A 16,004-nucleotide genomic window follows, 5' to 3' on the forward strand; every position below is an offset into this window, starting at 1 on the left:
ATACAATTAAAGAACTCATTTACATTGTGACTAAACATAAAAATTACACGCAAAATAAACATCCATGGCAGAATTTGAAGATTCTAATTGCTCACCTTGTTCGACTTGTGATTGTGGCCTGCGACATCGCCGGCTAAATTTTCTAGTTCGTCTGGTAAATTTTCTGAAACGTCAGAGGCTACACAAACTAACGGTTCAACTATATCGACCTCCATTAATGAATTTCGGCAAGGTGATGTGCATAAAAGAGGACCCTCGCTTGAAACACGTTCTTCTTGCGATTTTGCCATTCTGAAGGAGTCAAAATCGGCTGCGTTCTGTGCGGAGGAGAGGGCGGCGCTGGTTGGTTAGTTGTTATTAGCGGTGGACTGTTCGATGGTAGACAAAGGAGGAAGCCGATCAACGGGACGCAGTGCTGGGCAGTGGACTGCTCTGGGAGCTGGAAAGATACATATGGGGCAGCCGCTTGATCAAGGAGGAGATGACGCGGGGAGAGAGATTCTCGTTCTAACCTAATTATTTGATTTGTTTCTATAATTAAGAGTAATTCTATTAATTTCAGATTTCAAATTAAAAATAATACAAAATTAATTAATAACCCATGATTTATTTTTAATTTCAATTAAACCCCATTGTATGCATTATAGATTCCTCATACTTTTTCATTTAGTTTTTAATGTGTTTGGTGTTCAACATGTTTGAATTTTAATGTGTTTAGTGTTTAATGTGTTTAATATATTTAACTTCACTAACTTTCTCAATAAAAAAATGATTTTTTTACAAAAAAAATCTTTAGCAAAAATTTTATTTTTTTGATTAAATTTTGTTTATCAAAATACCTTTTAACAAATTATTTTTTTGTTCATTAAATTGTATTTTTACCAAAATATTTTTTAATAGTTAATAATTTTTTAATTATTAAATTATGATTTTTCCAAAATTTTCATTAACAATTACTTTTAACCTTTACTATTAATTTTTTGATATTAATGTGCATTATTTAATATTAAATTAAAAAAATCTTACCACTGTTAATATGTATAATAATTAATATTAATAAATAATTTAATTCATTAAACTATTAAAAATTATTAATAACTTTATCAAAATTTAAAAACAAATCAAAATAGATAAATCTCAAATTTAAAAAATTAATATCTCATTCCTTCGCATATTTACAAAGCAAGTTCCTTAATAATTTAAAAAGTTATTGAAGGGTATCTTAAGAAAAAAAATTAATCATTAAAAAATTTTTTAAAAAATATTTTGGTAAAAGTACAATTAATCAGTAAAAAAATAAATTATTAAAAGATATTTTGGTAGACAAAATTTAATTAAAAAAAATTTACTAAAAGATATTTTTGTAAAACATAACTTATTTTTTCTTAAAAAATAGGTAAAGTTAATGTTGGTTAACACAACAAAATTAAATGATTAAATATGAGATTTTTTAAAAGTTAAAAAGGAGATGAGTGTATATTATATCATTATGCTATAGTATAAAATATTTTATGATATAATTTTTTATTTGAAGTATTATATAAGTTATGTTAGACCTAATTATAAAATAAAACTTATTTATTATTATCTGAGTTATCTAAAAAATTATTTAAAAAGCAATTAAAACTGTGATCCCTATAATTAATAAATTTATCACATTGTTTAGTTTAATTCTGTTCTCCTATAAAAAAAAATTTTAGCATTAGATTTACAAAAAAAAAAAACCAATCCAATATTAACACCAACATAATAACGGAGCCCACTTTCATCCACCCTTCTCCTTTGGAATTAGACGGCTCGGCTAAACCAAACCAGGAGAATTGACCAGTGTCAGATCTTGTTCCCTGAAGTCACACACCAAAAGCACGTGTAATGTGCTTGCCCCACCTCTATTTTTGTACCAATTTAGTTCTTTATACGTGTCAACATAAGATAAACAGAAAAAAAATATCTGTATATCTGTATGAATTTAAATCTCTACACTATAATGACCCATAAAATTTATCATTTTTTTTCTTAATACTTGACTAACACTCTAAATGCTAAGTACTCGTTCTAAAATCTTAGTAATATAAAAATAAAGCATCGATCCAAAATATTGGCTCATAATATTTCTCTAGAGATAAGCACACACGTATGATTTTATACATAACTTTCTTTTTATGAACTTAATACATTAAGCCTATTTTTTCATTGTGATTTTCTTATAAAAGATTATATATTGTAAGATTTTATTATTTTTTAATTATTAAATTTAAAAATTTTACTTATAATATATTTAATTTGTTATATATTTTTATTTTATTAATGAGTTATTATTATTTAGTGAGTATTTTGTGAATAAAATGATGTTTATTGATTTTACCAACCTAAAGTACATTCTATTTCTTTTAAAAATAAAATCTTAAATTCTATTTTTTAAAAGTCGAATAAACCGATCCAATTAAAAAACGTAATAGTTTGATTTAGGATAAATTCAATTTAAAAATAAAATCAATCTAATCAAAAGCCAAAAACAACAAATTATAAATTTTGATCAAATTAATTTTTCTTTTAAAATTGATCAAAACTGCACTAGGAACACCTTTACAATTTGTACCATGTTAAATAAAATGGGTATACAAGAAAGAAATCATTTGATTAAATGTTGTTTAGACTAAACGAAATATTGACAAAAAAAGAAAAAGTGTGGCTGCTAAAATCCATTTCAATGATATTTTTGAAAATTTTGTTTTAAAAGAATGAATTAGACAACCTTGTTAATTGTTATGCATTAATATGTTATAACTTATAACTAATCATCGTAAACTTTGATCCAAGGCGAACGATTTTTGTAATTTGGGATATTCTTATACATGAACAAAATATAATTTCAAAGTTGTCACCTACACACAAAGCTTCAACGTTAAAAGTATAGTAAAATTTGAGCACTTTATATGCGTAGGCTTAGATTTGTTAGAAGTATAGTAAAAGTATAGTATTTGTTTTCTCAGTGTCCAATAAAAAAATATCCAAACACAAATCATATGAACATCAATCTAATTTTAATCGTAATTAATTTTGTAAAAATACATTTATATCAACATTTGTTATCTGTCTTAGAATACTTTTATATATGATGAGTTAGCAATGGCAACAAATGGGTTCTTTGGCCCAAATTTTCTTGATCAAGATGATTTTGGCTATGTCCACAAAGGAGTTCTTCCATATCGTGTTTGAAAAATGATCTTACCAATTTAGTTCCGAAATTAATTTTATTATGGAAAGGGAGTTTGAGTTGGACGGCGTTATAGAGAGGAGGAGAGTTTTACATGCATATAGTGTCAGTGCATCTAGAAATCGGACCGAGCGAGATGTCAAAGAAAATCAGATCGTGCGAGTACCGTACACAACACGGACCGTTCGAGTTGTGGAATCCAAGTCCACGTGTTGCACGCCTATGGCTTCCCAGCGACGGTGTCCCCTTTAACCCCACAACTACACTTCGTATCCTCGCTTTCCCCTTCCTTCCCCACCCAGCGAGTTAGTAGCCATCTTCTTCCTCCCTGAAACCTGAAAGCTTGCTGCTTCATCTGTGGGCTAAGGAGAAAATTTTGAAAATGTTCAGGAAATCAAAATTCAGAAATGTTGATCGTCCGGAACTTCACATTGTAAAATATCTCAACTATTCTGATTATATAAGTTTATGTGTTAAAATTTTTTTATATTTTAGAGTTCTGATTATTATTTTTGAAATTTAGTTAACTTTATTGTTGTTAGAACTTGAACTGAGAATGACTGAGTTCATAATTTTATTGATATAAATTTAGAAATAAATATTTAAGAAAGGTATAAATGTAGTTGATTCTTGTTTAAAATGGTTTATAATATAATATGTTATAAATAAAACAGACGTTTTAAAAAATTTTTGGAGTAATATTAGAAGTTATAATTAAGTAGTTATAGTTAATTGTAGAAATTTAGGAATATATGTTTAAATAATAGTTAAAAATATATATGTTTAAAAATAGTTATTCTTGTGGCTGATTTTTTTTTTTTGTAAATATAATAGATTAGAAATAAAAAATAATTTTTGAGATTTTTTTGTAATAATAGTAGAAATTATAGTTAATTAGTTAACTATTGTAATTAATTTTAAAAATTTAGGAATACATATTTAAATGATACTCAGATAAGTATGTTTAAGTATAATAATTCTTTCTTACAAATCTTATGTTTAAGTATAATTAATTCTTGCTTACAAATCTTTTCCAATATAATAGATTAGTATTAAAAATGACTTGTTTATAAATTTTTGTAATAATATTATAAATTAGAGTTAAGTAGTAGTTACCTGTTATAATTAATTTTAAAAATTTAGGGTTATATGTTTAAATATTAGTTAGGAATATGTGTGTTTAAATGTAATTAATTGTTGTGGAAATTTTTTTTAATATAATAGATTAGTAATAAAAATGACTTGTTTATAATTTTGTATAATAATTTTAATAATAATAATTAATTTGTTAACCGTTATAATTTCGTTCTATAATTCTTTTGGATTAATTTTTTTGGAATAATGTTGACAGAAATATGTTATTTTAGGGTAGGTTTTAGTATTATCAGTAAAATTATGTTTTAAGTAGATTTTTTTACATTATGTATGATAGTTGTGTAATTTGAGTCGTAATTTTGCTATGCTTTTGCAGGGTTTACAGATGTTGACATGTGATCACCCTATTCCTCCGGATCGGTATAGTGAGAGGGTGGAGGAGCATTTACGATCCACTGGTTTTTACCATGTCGTCCAGATTGGAGTTGTTCAATGTCAGAAAGCACTGGTAAATGCTTTAGTGGAACGGTGGCACTCGAACACACATACCTTTTACCTTTCGCTTGATGAATGTGCCGTGACACTGGAAGACGTGGCTATGATCTTCGGTCTTCCGACCGACGGTCTTCCAGTGACAGGGATGACTTTGAGTAGTTTTCAAACCTTAGAGGCGGAGTGTCTGCACCAATTTGGGGTCGCACCGAGAAAGTCGGATTGTCGAGGAAGCGGCATAAAACTTACGTGGCTACGGGATTTAAAAGAACAGATACAGTTGACAGATGAGAACAGTATATAGGTCTACGTTAAGTGCCACATCATGTTGTTGATTGGTACCATCTTATTTGGAGACAAGTCTGGGGCATCTGTCCACTGGAAGTTTCTACCTCTACTCAGTGATTTTGCTAGTATTGGACAGTACAGTTGGAGATCAGCATGTCTAGCACACCTATACAGGAGTTTATGCAGGGCATCACGGTTTAACTGTAAGGAAATCAATGGGCCGCTAACACTTCTACTGTGTTGGCCATAGATTCGTCTACCGTATCGATGGGTCGTTAACACTTCTCAACTGACTTTTGCTTAGCCAACCATACTTTCCGATAGCTGACGGTGTAGTTGAACTTCGACTGCACTTTTGCAATAACTGATTTTACCTTTAAAGAGGGGTCAGCCTCAATCAACGGCTTTATAGCTTCTGTAATTGTATTTGAATCCAGTTTCGAATGATTCTGAGAAATAGTTGCTCTGGTACAAGTGTGACTGCCATTGTACCTCCTAATAACCTAACAGTGCTTTCTGCTGATCATGCTAACTCTGATAAGCCAATCACACCCTGACCCGTACTGTGTACACTTTGCATAAAATGTCAACGGCTCCGACTCATACACACGGTAGTCTACAGATCTTCGGAGGATATACTCCTTCATTGCCTTAATAACAGTTTTCCTAGAACTGAATTCCATCCCCACGACGAATTCACCATCTGCGACAAAAGGAACTTCTGCCAGGAAGACAGCCATACCATAAATATTTAATACACGATTGTTTAATGACCAAAATTAAATATTAAATCAGTACTCACAACATTAATAATGATATAAATAAGATTTACATTACGTTATTATCTAAATCTCAATTAAATAAAAATCAAACACATTAATACATACTGTTTATTAATACAAATTGAATAATACCTAAAAATAAATACTAATCTTCCAAATAACTTCATAAATACTATAATAAACACTCAGTAATAAACCCTAATTAACTAAAATGCTAAATAAATACAAATTAACTAAATAACTAAAAATAAAAATAAATAGTAATCACCTAAACAACTAAAAATAAATACTATAACAAATGCTCATTAATAAACTCTAATCAGCTAAATAAATACAAATTAACTAAATAACTGAAAATAAATACTAATCGCTTAAATAACTTCATAAATACTATATAAATACTCATTAATAAATAAACTCTAATTAACCAAGTAACTAAATAAATACAAATTAACTAAATAACTAAAAATAAATACCAATGGCCTAAATAACTTCATAAATACTCTAATAAATACTTATTAATAAATCCTAATTAACTAAATAACTAAATGAATATTGGACTCTAAATACTAATTAACTCAAATTATTTTTATCTTAAACTTATCTAAATAAATTCTTTTACAAATGCTAAACGAGTACCTGCACTCATATAGTCTGGAAACTCCGGAGCATGCATGGCTTCCAAATCTAAAACTCGCATGAAAGATGGCTCCTCAAATGGCACTTCGTTCACGAGTGCATTTGCAACGTCTGTAAGATTTGGAGCCACACTGCCGTCGCCTTGATCTTTATCTCCTTCTGGACCAACAACTTCGTAATTGCTTTCGAACTCTTTTTCACTGTCACTATTGTAGTTTTCCCGTAAAATATTTCGGTCGGCCTCAAATTGTTCGAATTCAATGTACAACTCGATGAACGAGATTTGAGCACGACTTTCAATATACATTGAAAACATCTCTTGCATGCTCGCTTCGTCCGTTATATATTTTGTCTGAAATTGAACGAATCCACTAAATACTGATATAGGATATCTGTATAAAATACATGATATTTTTCTTGACATCTCCGAATCTATCTTCTCACAAATCACACCTTTAAGCTCTTCAAATGAAATTGTGAAGGGAATAACAACATCTAACGGATTTTCACAAACAAATTTTACTCCTTCAGGCGTCTGCAACAAAATCTGTCCAAAATAATACACTTTCAAAAGGACTCTATCATCCATTCTTCTCACTCAGTTAAATAGACACAAATACTTCACTATCAATTTTTTTTTATCCAAGCCAACCAGCTCAACAGCAGACCATGAGGAAGAAGAAGAGAATTCGAAGAAGATGCAGAATGTTAGATCTGGTCGGCGGATTGAGATTTACACACCTTGCACACACAAATCGGACTAAGCGAGTAGTGTAACCTAATTAAAAAAACTATATAATAATGAAAACGGACCATCCGATTTTATTTATGGAAAAATAAAAAATTTGTATTCCTCCACAACTCGGACCCAGCGAGTTGCTCCACCTAATTCGAAATATTCATTAACAATGAAAATAGACCATGCGATTTCCTTTAGGGAAAATAAAAAATAATTTTTTTCATGGACAACTTGCAGGGTCTGATCTCTTTTATGTCATCATCAGATCTTCTCTCCAAGCAAAACGGACCCTCCAATTTGCTCAAAGAAATTTAAAAAAAAAATCGTTTGGTCCGATTTCTTATCACCAACTATGAGCAAAAAATCTGTCTCACATACTGGTCTAGCTCCTCCATCACGTATAACCCGGCACAACACACTCAGGTCTTCCATAACCAAAAAAATCAGCCAATTTAGTTTTGTTTCTGACTTCCACGTTTGTGCCACTCCAAACAATATCCTTCATGGGAGTTATTGCATGAGGTTATTGACCTCTCTGGATAGCAATTAGAGCATGATACATTCTAAATACAGATTCAACAGAAGCAAAGAAATTATTCCTAAAAAACTAAATTCCAATTCGATTTGGATGACTCCAAAACTGTAAACTGAGACACCTTCTGTCCCTGAATATATGTTTTCGAATAGCACAACATATCTACGTAAAAAGTTTCATTTTAATTAGTCTATCATACTTCATATATGATTGCTGAATTGTTTCTAAGGTTACATTAAGAATCAAAACTCAAAAGTTACAAATAGTTTCTCAGTATATGATTGAGCGTTGATATAGTGCTTTCTCACTAAAAATCAAATTATAATAGCTATTATAATAGTTTTATAATTTGATTTGAGAAATGATAGAAAGCCAATAGATTTTTTTTAGCCCGCACTCAGTCATCAATGTTTAAAGTGTGGATTAAAAGTATATTGTTAGATTACAGCTAAAGTGCTAGCCAAAACAATAAATTCTGCTGGCTTTTGAGTATTTCTCTTAAAAACATCTAACTCAGGTTTTTATTTTTCTTGAGTATGGAAAACAGCTTCCGAAAATAAAAATTTCTACCGTTTTAAAGAGAAACGAGTCTTCTCTTCTACTCAATTACTAGGGGTGGCAAAGCGGGCTGGCCCGCCCCAATCCGCCCCGTCCCGCCTAGGCCTGCCTCATCAACGGGGCGGACCGGCCCGTCCCGCCAACTAAAATGGGTTCAAAATGCTAGCCTGTTCCGCTTTATGGCGGATTGGCGGGTTGGCGAGTTAGCCCGCTTGACTCTTTTTTCTTTTTTTTATAAATAAAATTCATTAAAATTAACAAAAAAATAATAATTAAAAAATAAAATATAAATAAAAAATAGTCAAATTTTAATATAATTTGTTTACTATTTTTTTATTTTTAACTTCAATAAAATTGTTCAAAATAATATTTGTCAATAAAATCATCTTTATTTTAAAAAATAAGTCACATAATTTGAGCATATATACGAAATTGTAAAATAAAACAAATAAAGTTAATAACTAAAAGAAGAATAAAATAAAAAATGAAAAAAAAGTGTTTAAAAATTCTATAATTATTAATTTTATAATAGTAACCACTATTTTATTTAATAAAAAAAAAGAAAAATATAAGGCAGATTTTTTTAGATATGATATTGGGGTGTGAGTTATGCTGGAATATGATGATTATGGGTGATTTACACTGTTATGACGGCGTTGCGTTTTTGGAATTTTGGGGGAAGAAATCGGTGGCACCGATTTGAAGTAGGAGAAATGTACCACCGATTTGTGTGAGTGAGAGGGGAAATCGGTGGGACCGATTTGTGGAAGGGGAGGCTGTTGGGTATGAAATCGGTGCCACCGATTTGTGGGTGGTCTAATTTTATTTTAATCCGGGGTTCACCAATCGGACCCACCGATTTGGGTGTGCAGCGGTCGGTTCCTCCGATTTGCCCTTAGTCAACACAAAAAGCGGATGGTGGTATCACAGAAGCCACATTTCTTCCTCGTCCGCTAATGTTCATCTTCTTCTCCTCTCTTCTCTTCTCTTCTCTGATTCTTCTCTTTCATTTTTATAAAAAAAATTTCTGTGAGGCTGAGAATAGATAGTGTTATGGATGATAGAGTTGTATTGAAGATTTATTACTACGGACAGATCTTATTACAAACATATGAGGGAGTTCAATTTGTGTGTGAAAATCCATTAGATGTTGTTATTCCGTTCACATTGTCATTTGAGGAGTTGAAAGGTGTGATTTGTGAGAACATAGGCACGCAAAGATGTAGGAGAATATCGTGTATTTTGTACAGGTACCCTTTACCTGTGTTTGGCGGGTTTGTTCAATTTCAGACCAAGTATGTGATGGACGAAGCGAGTATGCAGGAAATGTTTTCAATGTACATGGAAAATCGCCACCGAATATCGTGCATCGAGTTATATATTGAGTTTGAGCAATCTGAAGCGGACCGTAACATTGAGTTGGAAGATTATAATAGTGAAAGTGAAGATGAATTTGAAAGTAACTATGAGATCGTCGGTCCAGGTGAGGACGAAGAAGCAGCTGTTGGCGCCATGAACGCAGATGTGGCGGAAGTTGCAAATGCACTAGCAAACCCGCATCCGTTTCAAGAGCCTTCTTTCATGCGGTCGTTGGATTTGGGGGCTATGCACGCACCGGAGTTTCCGCAATATATGAATCCAGGTGCATAAACCTAGCTAGCTACGTGAATCTCTGAAGTAGAAGATCGATAAGTCAGATGAGTAATGTATGTGATATGTGACCAGGCATTTGTGAGCATAGCGTTTGATTTTTTTATTAATTAATAGTTATTTGTTGTGAATGATATTTAATTGTTGTTTATGTAGATGGAATAGCGAAAAATAAGACTATAACGATCTTACCTAGTAAAGTATGTTTATTAATTGAGTTGTAATGAAGGACTTCTTACTGAGTACATAATGAAGCATTTATTACTTTTGATGTATGTAACCCCTCCTGTTGTGGTGGATGGTGAGTTCACAGTGGGGATGGAATTCAGCTCAAGGGAGGCAGTAATCAAGGCAATGAAAGATTATACCATCCGGAGAGGTGTGGACTATCGGGTATATGAGTCGGAATCGACGACATTCTATGCCAAATGTATAGAATATGGGAATGGTTGTGACTGGTTGATCAGGGTAACCAAAATGCAGAAGAAGTACTGTTGGGAGATAAGGAGGTACAATGGAAGTCATACTTGTACCAGGTCTACTATTTCTCAAGACCATTCGAAGCTGGATTCCAAGACAGTTGCAGAAGCAATAAAGCCGTTGGTAGAGGTTGACCCGTCTATAAAGGTGAAATCAGTAATTGCTGATATCCAGTCAAAGTTTAACTACACCATCAGTTATCGCAAGGCTTGGTTAGCAAAGCAGCAGGCGGTCGAATCAATTTTTGGAAGTTGGGAAGCATCGTATGAAGCTTTGCCGATATGGTTTGAGGCTATGTGCCACAAAGAGCCATCAGCAGTGGTTCACTTTGAAACAATGCCAGCTTACCAGGGGGATGATTTGGTTCCTGATATACGTGTTCTACATAGAGTCTTCTGGAGTTATTACCCCTGTATAAGGGCCTTCAGACACTGCAAGCCAGTGGTGCAGGTGGACGAGACTCATTTGTATGGAAAATACAAGGGTTGTTTATTGGTTGCAGTGTCACAAGATGGTAATAACAACATCGTGCCTATTGCATTTGCCATAGTGGAGGGAGAGACTTCTGATGCATGGCACTTTTTTCTGAGCAACCTGCGTCAACATGTGGTGACCCGTGATGGTGTCGGACTAATCTCCGATCGACACGATTCGATTAGGTCAGCTATTGAACGAAGTAATGGGGCGTGGTCTCCTCCAAGAGCTTTCCATATGTTTTGTATCAGGCATATTGAGTCCAACTTCTTGAGGAAGTTCAAAGCACCTTACCTGCAGAAGCTTATCGTCAACATTGGTAAGTTTGTATACAATGAACTTTTAATTTATTGTAAGCACGATCAAATAGACTGGTGTTCATAGTTGACTGAATGTTTTTCATAGGATACTCAAGGACGACCAGGGAGTACCAGATGCGCTATGAACGATTAAAGGAACGGGGTGAGGCTTACACCAATTGGCTTGATCGGATCCCTCGTGAGCAGTATGCTTTGGCATTTGATGGTGGTTACCGATGGGGTCATATGACCACCAATCTTGTGGAATGTATCAACTCCGTCTTAAAGGGTGCACGCAATCTCCCAGTAACTGCACTTGTTAAGGCGACATTTTACAGGCTGAATGAGTTGTTCACTAGGAAAAGAGCTGAGGCTGAAGCCCGAATCAGTGCTGGACTTGTATTCTCTGAGATGGTGACAACCAAGCTGAATGCAAATCAACGAGCATCAGGTAACATACAGGTTAGCTGTTTTGATAGAGAAAATGAAGTCTTCGAAGTACGCGAGATGCCTAGTGGGGTTGAGTATGCAGTTGACCTGCACCACTATCGGTGTGACTGTGGTGAATTCCAGGTTGACCGAATTCCGTGTAGGCACGTGTTTGCGTGTTGTGCAAATCAGAGGTTGGATTGGAAAGTGTACGTTAATGACGTTTACAAGATGGACCAAATTCGAAGAGTATACAGGGCTAGGTTTCGACCACTGGGAAATCCGGCAACGTGGCCTGCTTATCATGGACCTAGATTCGTTGGAAACCCGTTCCTCAGACGAGTAGCCAAGGGCCGGCCGAAGATGACCCGCTTCTTGAATGAGATGGACACTCATATGTTGCGTCACCCGAGGCGATGCAAGCAATGCGGTGCCGAGGGCCATAGTCGCAGTAGATGTCGTCAAAGTGGTGGACCGAGTGCAAGTCCAACCGAATAGTAGTAGTTACCTTTTTTTACATTTCGTTTGGATTTCATTTATGTATGACATTGACATTTGAATTGACCAACCAGTGCTTATATTCATTTCAAACCTGATTAACATACACGATAGAAGATACGCAAGAAGTAATAACAATCTACGTAACATACTCATTAAGTAAATACTCAATAAGTAAATACTAGTTAACATAGTCAACAATAACAACCTATTTAACATACTCAATAAGCAAATACTAATAACGAAATTAACATAGCCAACAATAACAACCTAGTTAACATACTCAATAAGTAAATACTAATAACGAAATTAACATAGTCAACAATAACAACCTAGTTAACAATAATAACCTAGTTAACATACTCAATAAGTCAATAGTACACATTATTTCTTAAATAGTAGTAAGAACCTAGGTAACATTCTCAATAATTAACTAGTTACAACTTCACTTCCTCGGTGCCCACTTCATATCTTTGTATAACTTTCTGCACTTCTTTGCAATCCTGTTAAAGGCGGATGGTGTATACCGATTTGCACTCCGACGTGGAGGATCAGCTCTAAGGTTGTAACCTTTACCTTTTTCACTTGTGGCCGTACCTATGAAAACACAACATATACAAATACAAGTTCATTGTGGATTACAAATATAAATATAAATATAAATACAAGTTCAAATATGACTACAAATATAAATATGAATACAAATATAAATACAAATACAAATATGAATACAAATACAAATACAAATATAAATACAAATACAAATACAAATATAAATACAAATCATTACTAACATTATGTTTTACCTGCACTAGGTGCTGTATCCTCGTCAGCAGGATCGTCATCCTCATCACCACCCTCATCCTCAGACTCATCAGCATCATCACCCTCATCCTCAGACTCATCCTCATCATCACCCTCATCCTCAGACTCATCCTCAACCTCATCCTGATGAACTTCTCTATGACTCTCATGAATCAGAGTCATCGGAATACGTCTAGGATTTCCACTTTGTATGATCCCTCCCGCCGCTTCATTACTTCTGCTCGAGTCAACAAACATTCTGGCACCAGAATTATCAGATGAAGTGCGACCCCGACATCCCAAATCCAATGACCTCCTAGCTGGAGTAATACCACCCAAATGTGCTTGATGGTCGGTGGGAATGTCAATATAATTACCTGAATGTGACTGGTGCGACCCCGATGCCATGAAACCAAGTAGCTGACTGAATGAAGGTTGCTCTCCATACTCAAAATGTGGACCACCCCAAAACTGTTGGTGTGACGGGACTAACGCTGAGTAATAATCAGACGGATGCGTGTAAGGAACATATGGTGCAAAATACTCAACCCCCTGATGTGGCGGTTCCGGTGGCGGTGGTGGTGGAGGTACGGCCACCGGTTCCGGTTCCGGTTCTGGTGCCGGTGGTGGTGGTGGTGGTGGAGGACCTTCTGGATTCTCTTCAAAAACAAGGTTCGACAATTGCAAGTGGTCACCATATGCCTCTCGGTACCAATGCATGTAAATTTCTAACGGATAATGTAAATGCTCCAAGTCTTCAGATAGAATGTGACTATATCGATTGGTCCATTGCATCACCCAACGCGAGTGGGTATTGGCCCAATCTTGATTCTTAGGCCCAGTTAGAACTTCCCCATGTGATGCACCTAGATCCTGCACTTCACTAGGAACACCCTGTGTCAATCCAAATTGCCTCCTGACTCTATCAGTTGCATGCCACTCGATGCATTCAAAAGATATAAGTGGCACTGTGGCACTCCACACCACCGAATTATGACGGATGGCTAAGGGAATTACGTCTGGGTCGATGTATCCAATGCCATAAGCCTGCCAAACAAACTGGACAATTCTCCTAGTAAGATGATTACACAACAATTACTTCACTTAAGAATTTACATAAGGTACTTGTATTTTACACAATACCTATCCTTCTTCTAGATCATCCAACAACCTCCTGTAGTGGGCAAGCGTTTTATATCGGTAGGCATAGTTTTGACGGTCCCAGTTATGCCACCTGCAGACGGACAATCCATTTGTTAACTTATCTTACCATAAACAAAATACAATTTCTATTAATTATTTCAATGCATACTTTAATCAAAATTACCTGTTTGCAATTGGAAACACTCGGGGATTGCCAGGAATCGGCGCTAGAAATGGTAGCCGGATCCAAGCCCAACTGACCAACAGTGTCAGTGGACCGTCCATCTCCTTGCAGTCGACACAAGTTGCCCTACACAATGATCTATACAAGTGTGCCAGGCATGCCGAACCCCAACTAAACTGTATGATCTGGCCGAAGTTGCGGAGCAACGGTAAAAATTTCCAGTGCACCCCTGCACCCGACTTATCTGCAAACAGAACTTTCCCAAATAACAACATTATGTGACACTTTACATACATCTGCATGTGCACATCATCATTTAACACTATACGATCTCTCACACCCCTAAACCACGTTAATTTTATAAAGCTCCCTCTACATTCATTTTTGCTGGGTGCAATTCCAAATTGGTGCAAGCACTCGGCTTTCAATGCCTCAAAGCTACTCATGGTCGGACCTGTAACCGGAAGACCATTTGTTGGCAGACCGAGAATTACCGCCACATCCTCCAAGGTCACGGCACACTCACCAACCGGAAAATGGAAAGTATGAGTCTCGGGCCGCCATCTCTCAATCAGAGCATTAATCATTGCTGACTGGCCTTTAATAACTCCAATTTGGGATACATAATAAAATCCAGTCTCGCGTAACTGTGCCTCAACAATTTGGTTATATGGATCCGGCGGGTGTAAATGATCGCACATCAACATCCTTAAAGCCTACAATACCACATTTTCCAGTATAAGAACAAATATAACATAACTATATTATTCAAAAACACAAGTATGCTTAACATGTCCATTAAAACTAATTCCCAGCATAATAGCAATTCAAACATGTCCGTTATTACTATTCATATAAAAAAACAGCATACTAATTTTTCTATTATTATGATTATTATTATTGTTATTATTATTATTATTCAAATAAAAAAATAGCATACTAATTTCTTATTATTATTATTATTATTATTATTATTATTATTATTCAAACAGCATACATACTAATTTCTCTATTATTATGATTATTATTATTGTTATTATTATTATTCGTATAAAAAAAGCATACTAATTTATTATTATTATTATTATTATTATTATTATTATTATTATTATTATTCAAACAGCATACATACATACTAATTTCTCTATTATTATGATTATTATTATTGTTATTATTATTATTATTCGTATAAAAAAAGCATACTAATTTATTATTATTATTATTATTATTATTATTCAAATAATATACATACTAATTTTTCTATTATTATTATTTATTATTATTATTATTATTATTATTATTATTATTATTATTATTATTTATATAAACCAAACAACATACTAATTTTTTATTATTATTATTATTCAAACAGTATATATACTAATTTTATTATTAATCATAATAATTAACGATCATAAATAAAATAACTAATAAAATTTTCATTATTAATCGTAATAATTAATTAAATTCGATTACTAATACTGATAATAACAACAACAATATATCAATATCTCCCTATTCCAATTTATTATGTACAGATTTTCCTTTTTTTTTCTTTCATGTACTATTTTTTCAAACATTTCTTTTTTCTTTTTTTTTAAATAATATACATTATCCAGGGCTTCATCTTCATCTTCATCACCGGTACAAACAAACAAACATTCATCTCTCATCTCATCTCCATACATACATACATAT

General features: G+C 33.6%; 2 protein-coding genes across 2 annotated transcripts; one reads left to right on the forward strand and one right to left on the reverse strand.

Moving 5' to 3' along the window:
• Positions 1-9,398: 9,398 nt before the first annotated feature.
• LOC112803437 (uncharacterized) lies at positions 9,399-12,175 on the forward strand. The gene is made up of 3 exons (XM_025846931.1): positions 9,399-9,987; positions 10,225-11,268; positions 11,355-12,175. Exons 1-3 carry the CDS (start codon positions 9,399-9,401, stop codon positions 12,173-12,175), a joined length of 2,454 nt encoding a protein of 817 aa, XP_025702716.1.
• Positions 12,176-12,508: 333 nt separating this feature from the next.
• On the reverse strand, positions 12,509-14,035 carry LOC112799649 (uncharacterized). The gene is made up of 2 exons (XM_025841717.3): positions 12,982-14,035; positions 12,509-12,772 (listed from the first exon to the last, which is right to left on the reverse strand). Exons 1-2 carry the CDS (start codon positions 13,772-13,774, stop codon positions 12,621-12,623), a joined length of 945 nt encoding a protein of 314 aa, XP_025697502.1. The 5' UTR covers positions 13,775-14,035; the 3' UTR covers positions 12,509-12,620.
• Between the last annotated feature and the right edge of the window lie 1,969 nt (positions 14,036-16,004).

This window comes from Arachis hypogaea, chromosome 5 (genome assembly GCF_003086295.3).
Source record: "Arachis hypogaea cultivar Tifrunner chromosome 5, arahy.Tifrunner.gnm2.J5K5, whole genome shotgun sequence".
Lineage (NCBI taxonomy): Eukaryota > Viridiplantae > Streptophyta > Magnoliopsida > Fabales > Fabaceae > Arachis > Arachis hypogaea.

Coding starts and splice junctions, on each gene's coding strand:
- LOC112803437 (XM_025846931.1), top strand. CDS start 9,399: ATGGATGATAGAGTTGTATTGAAGATTTATTACTACGGACAGATCTTA. Junction 9,988..10,224: donor TCCGCAATATATGAATCCAG/GTGCATAAACCT, acceptor GTTGTAATGAAG/GACTTCTTACTGAGTACATA. Junction 11,269..11,354: donor GAAGCTTATCGTCAACATTG/GTAAGTTTGTAT, acceptor TGTTTTTCATAG/GATACTCAAGGACGACCAGG.
- LOC112799649 (XM_025841717.3), bottom strand. CDS start 13,774: ATGCAATGGACCAATCGATATAGTCACATTCTATCTGAAGACTTGGAG. Junction 12,773..12,981: donor GGATACAGCACCTAGTGCAG/GTAAAACATAAT, acceptor GTGTTTTCATAG/GTACGGCCACAAGTGAAAAA.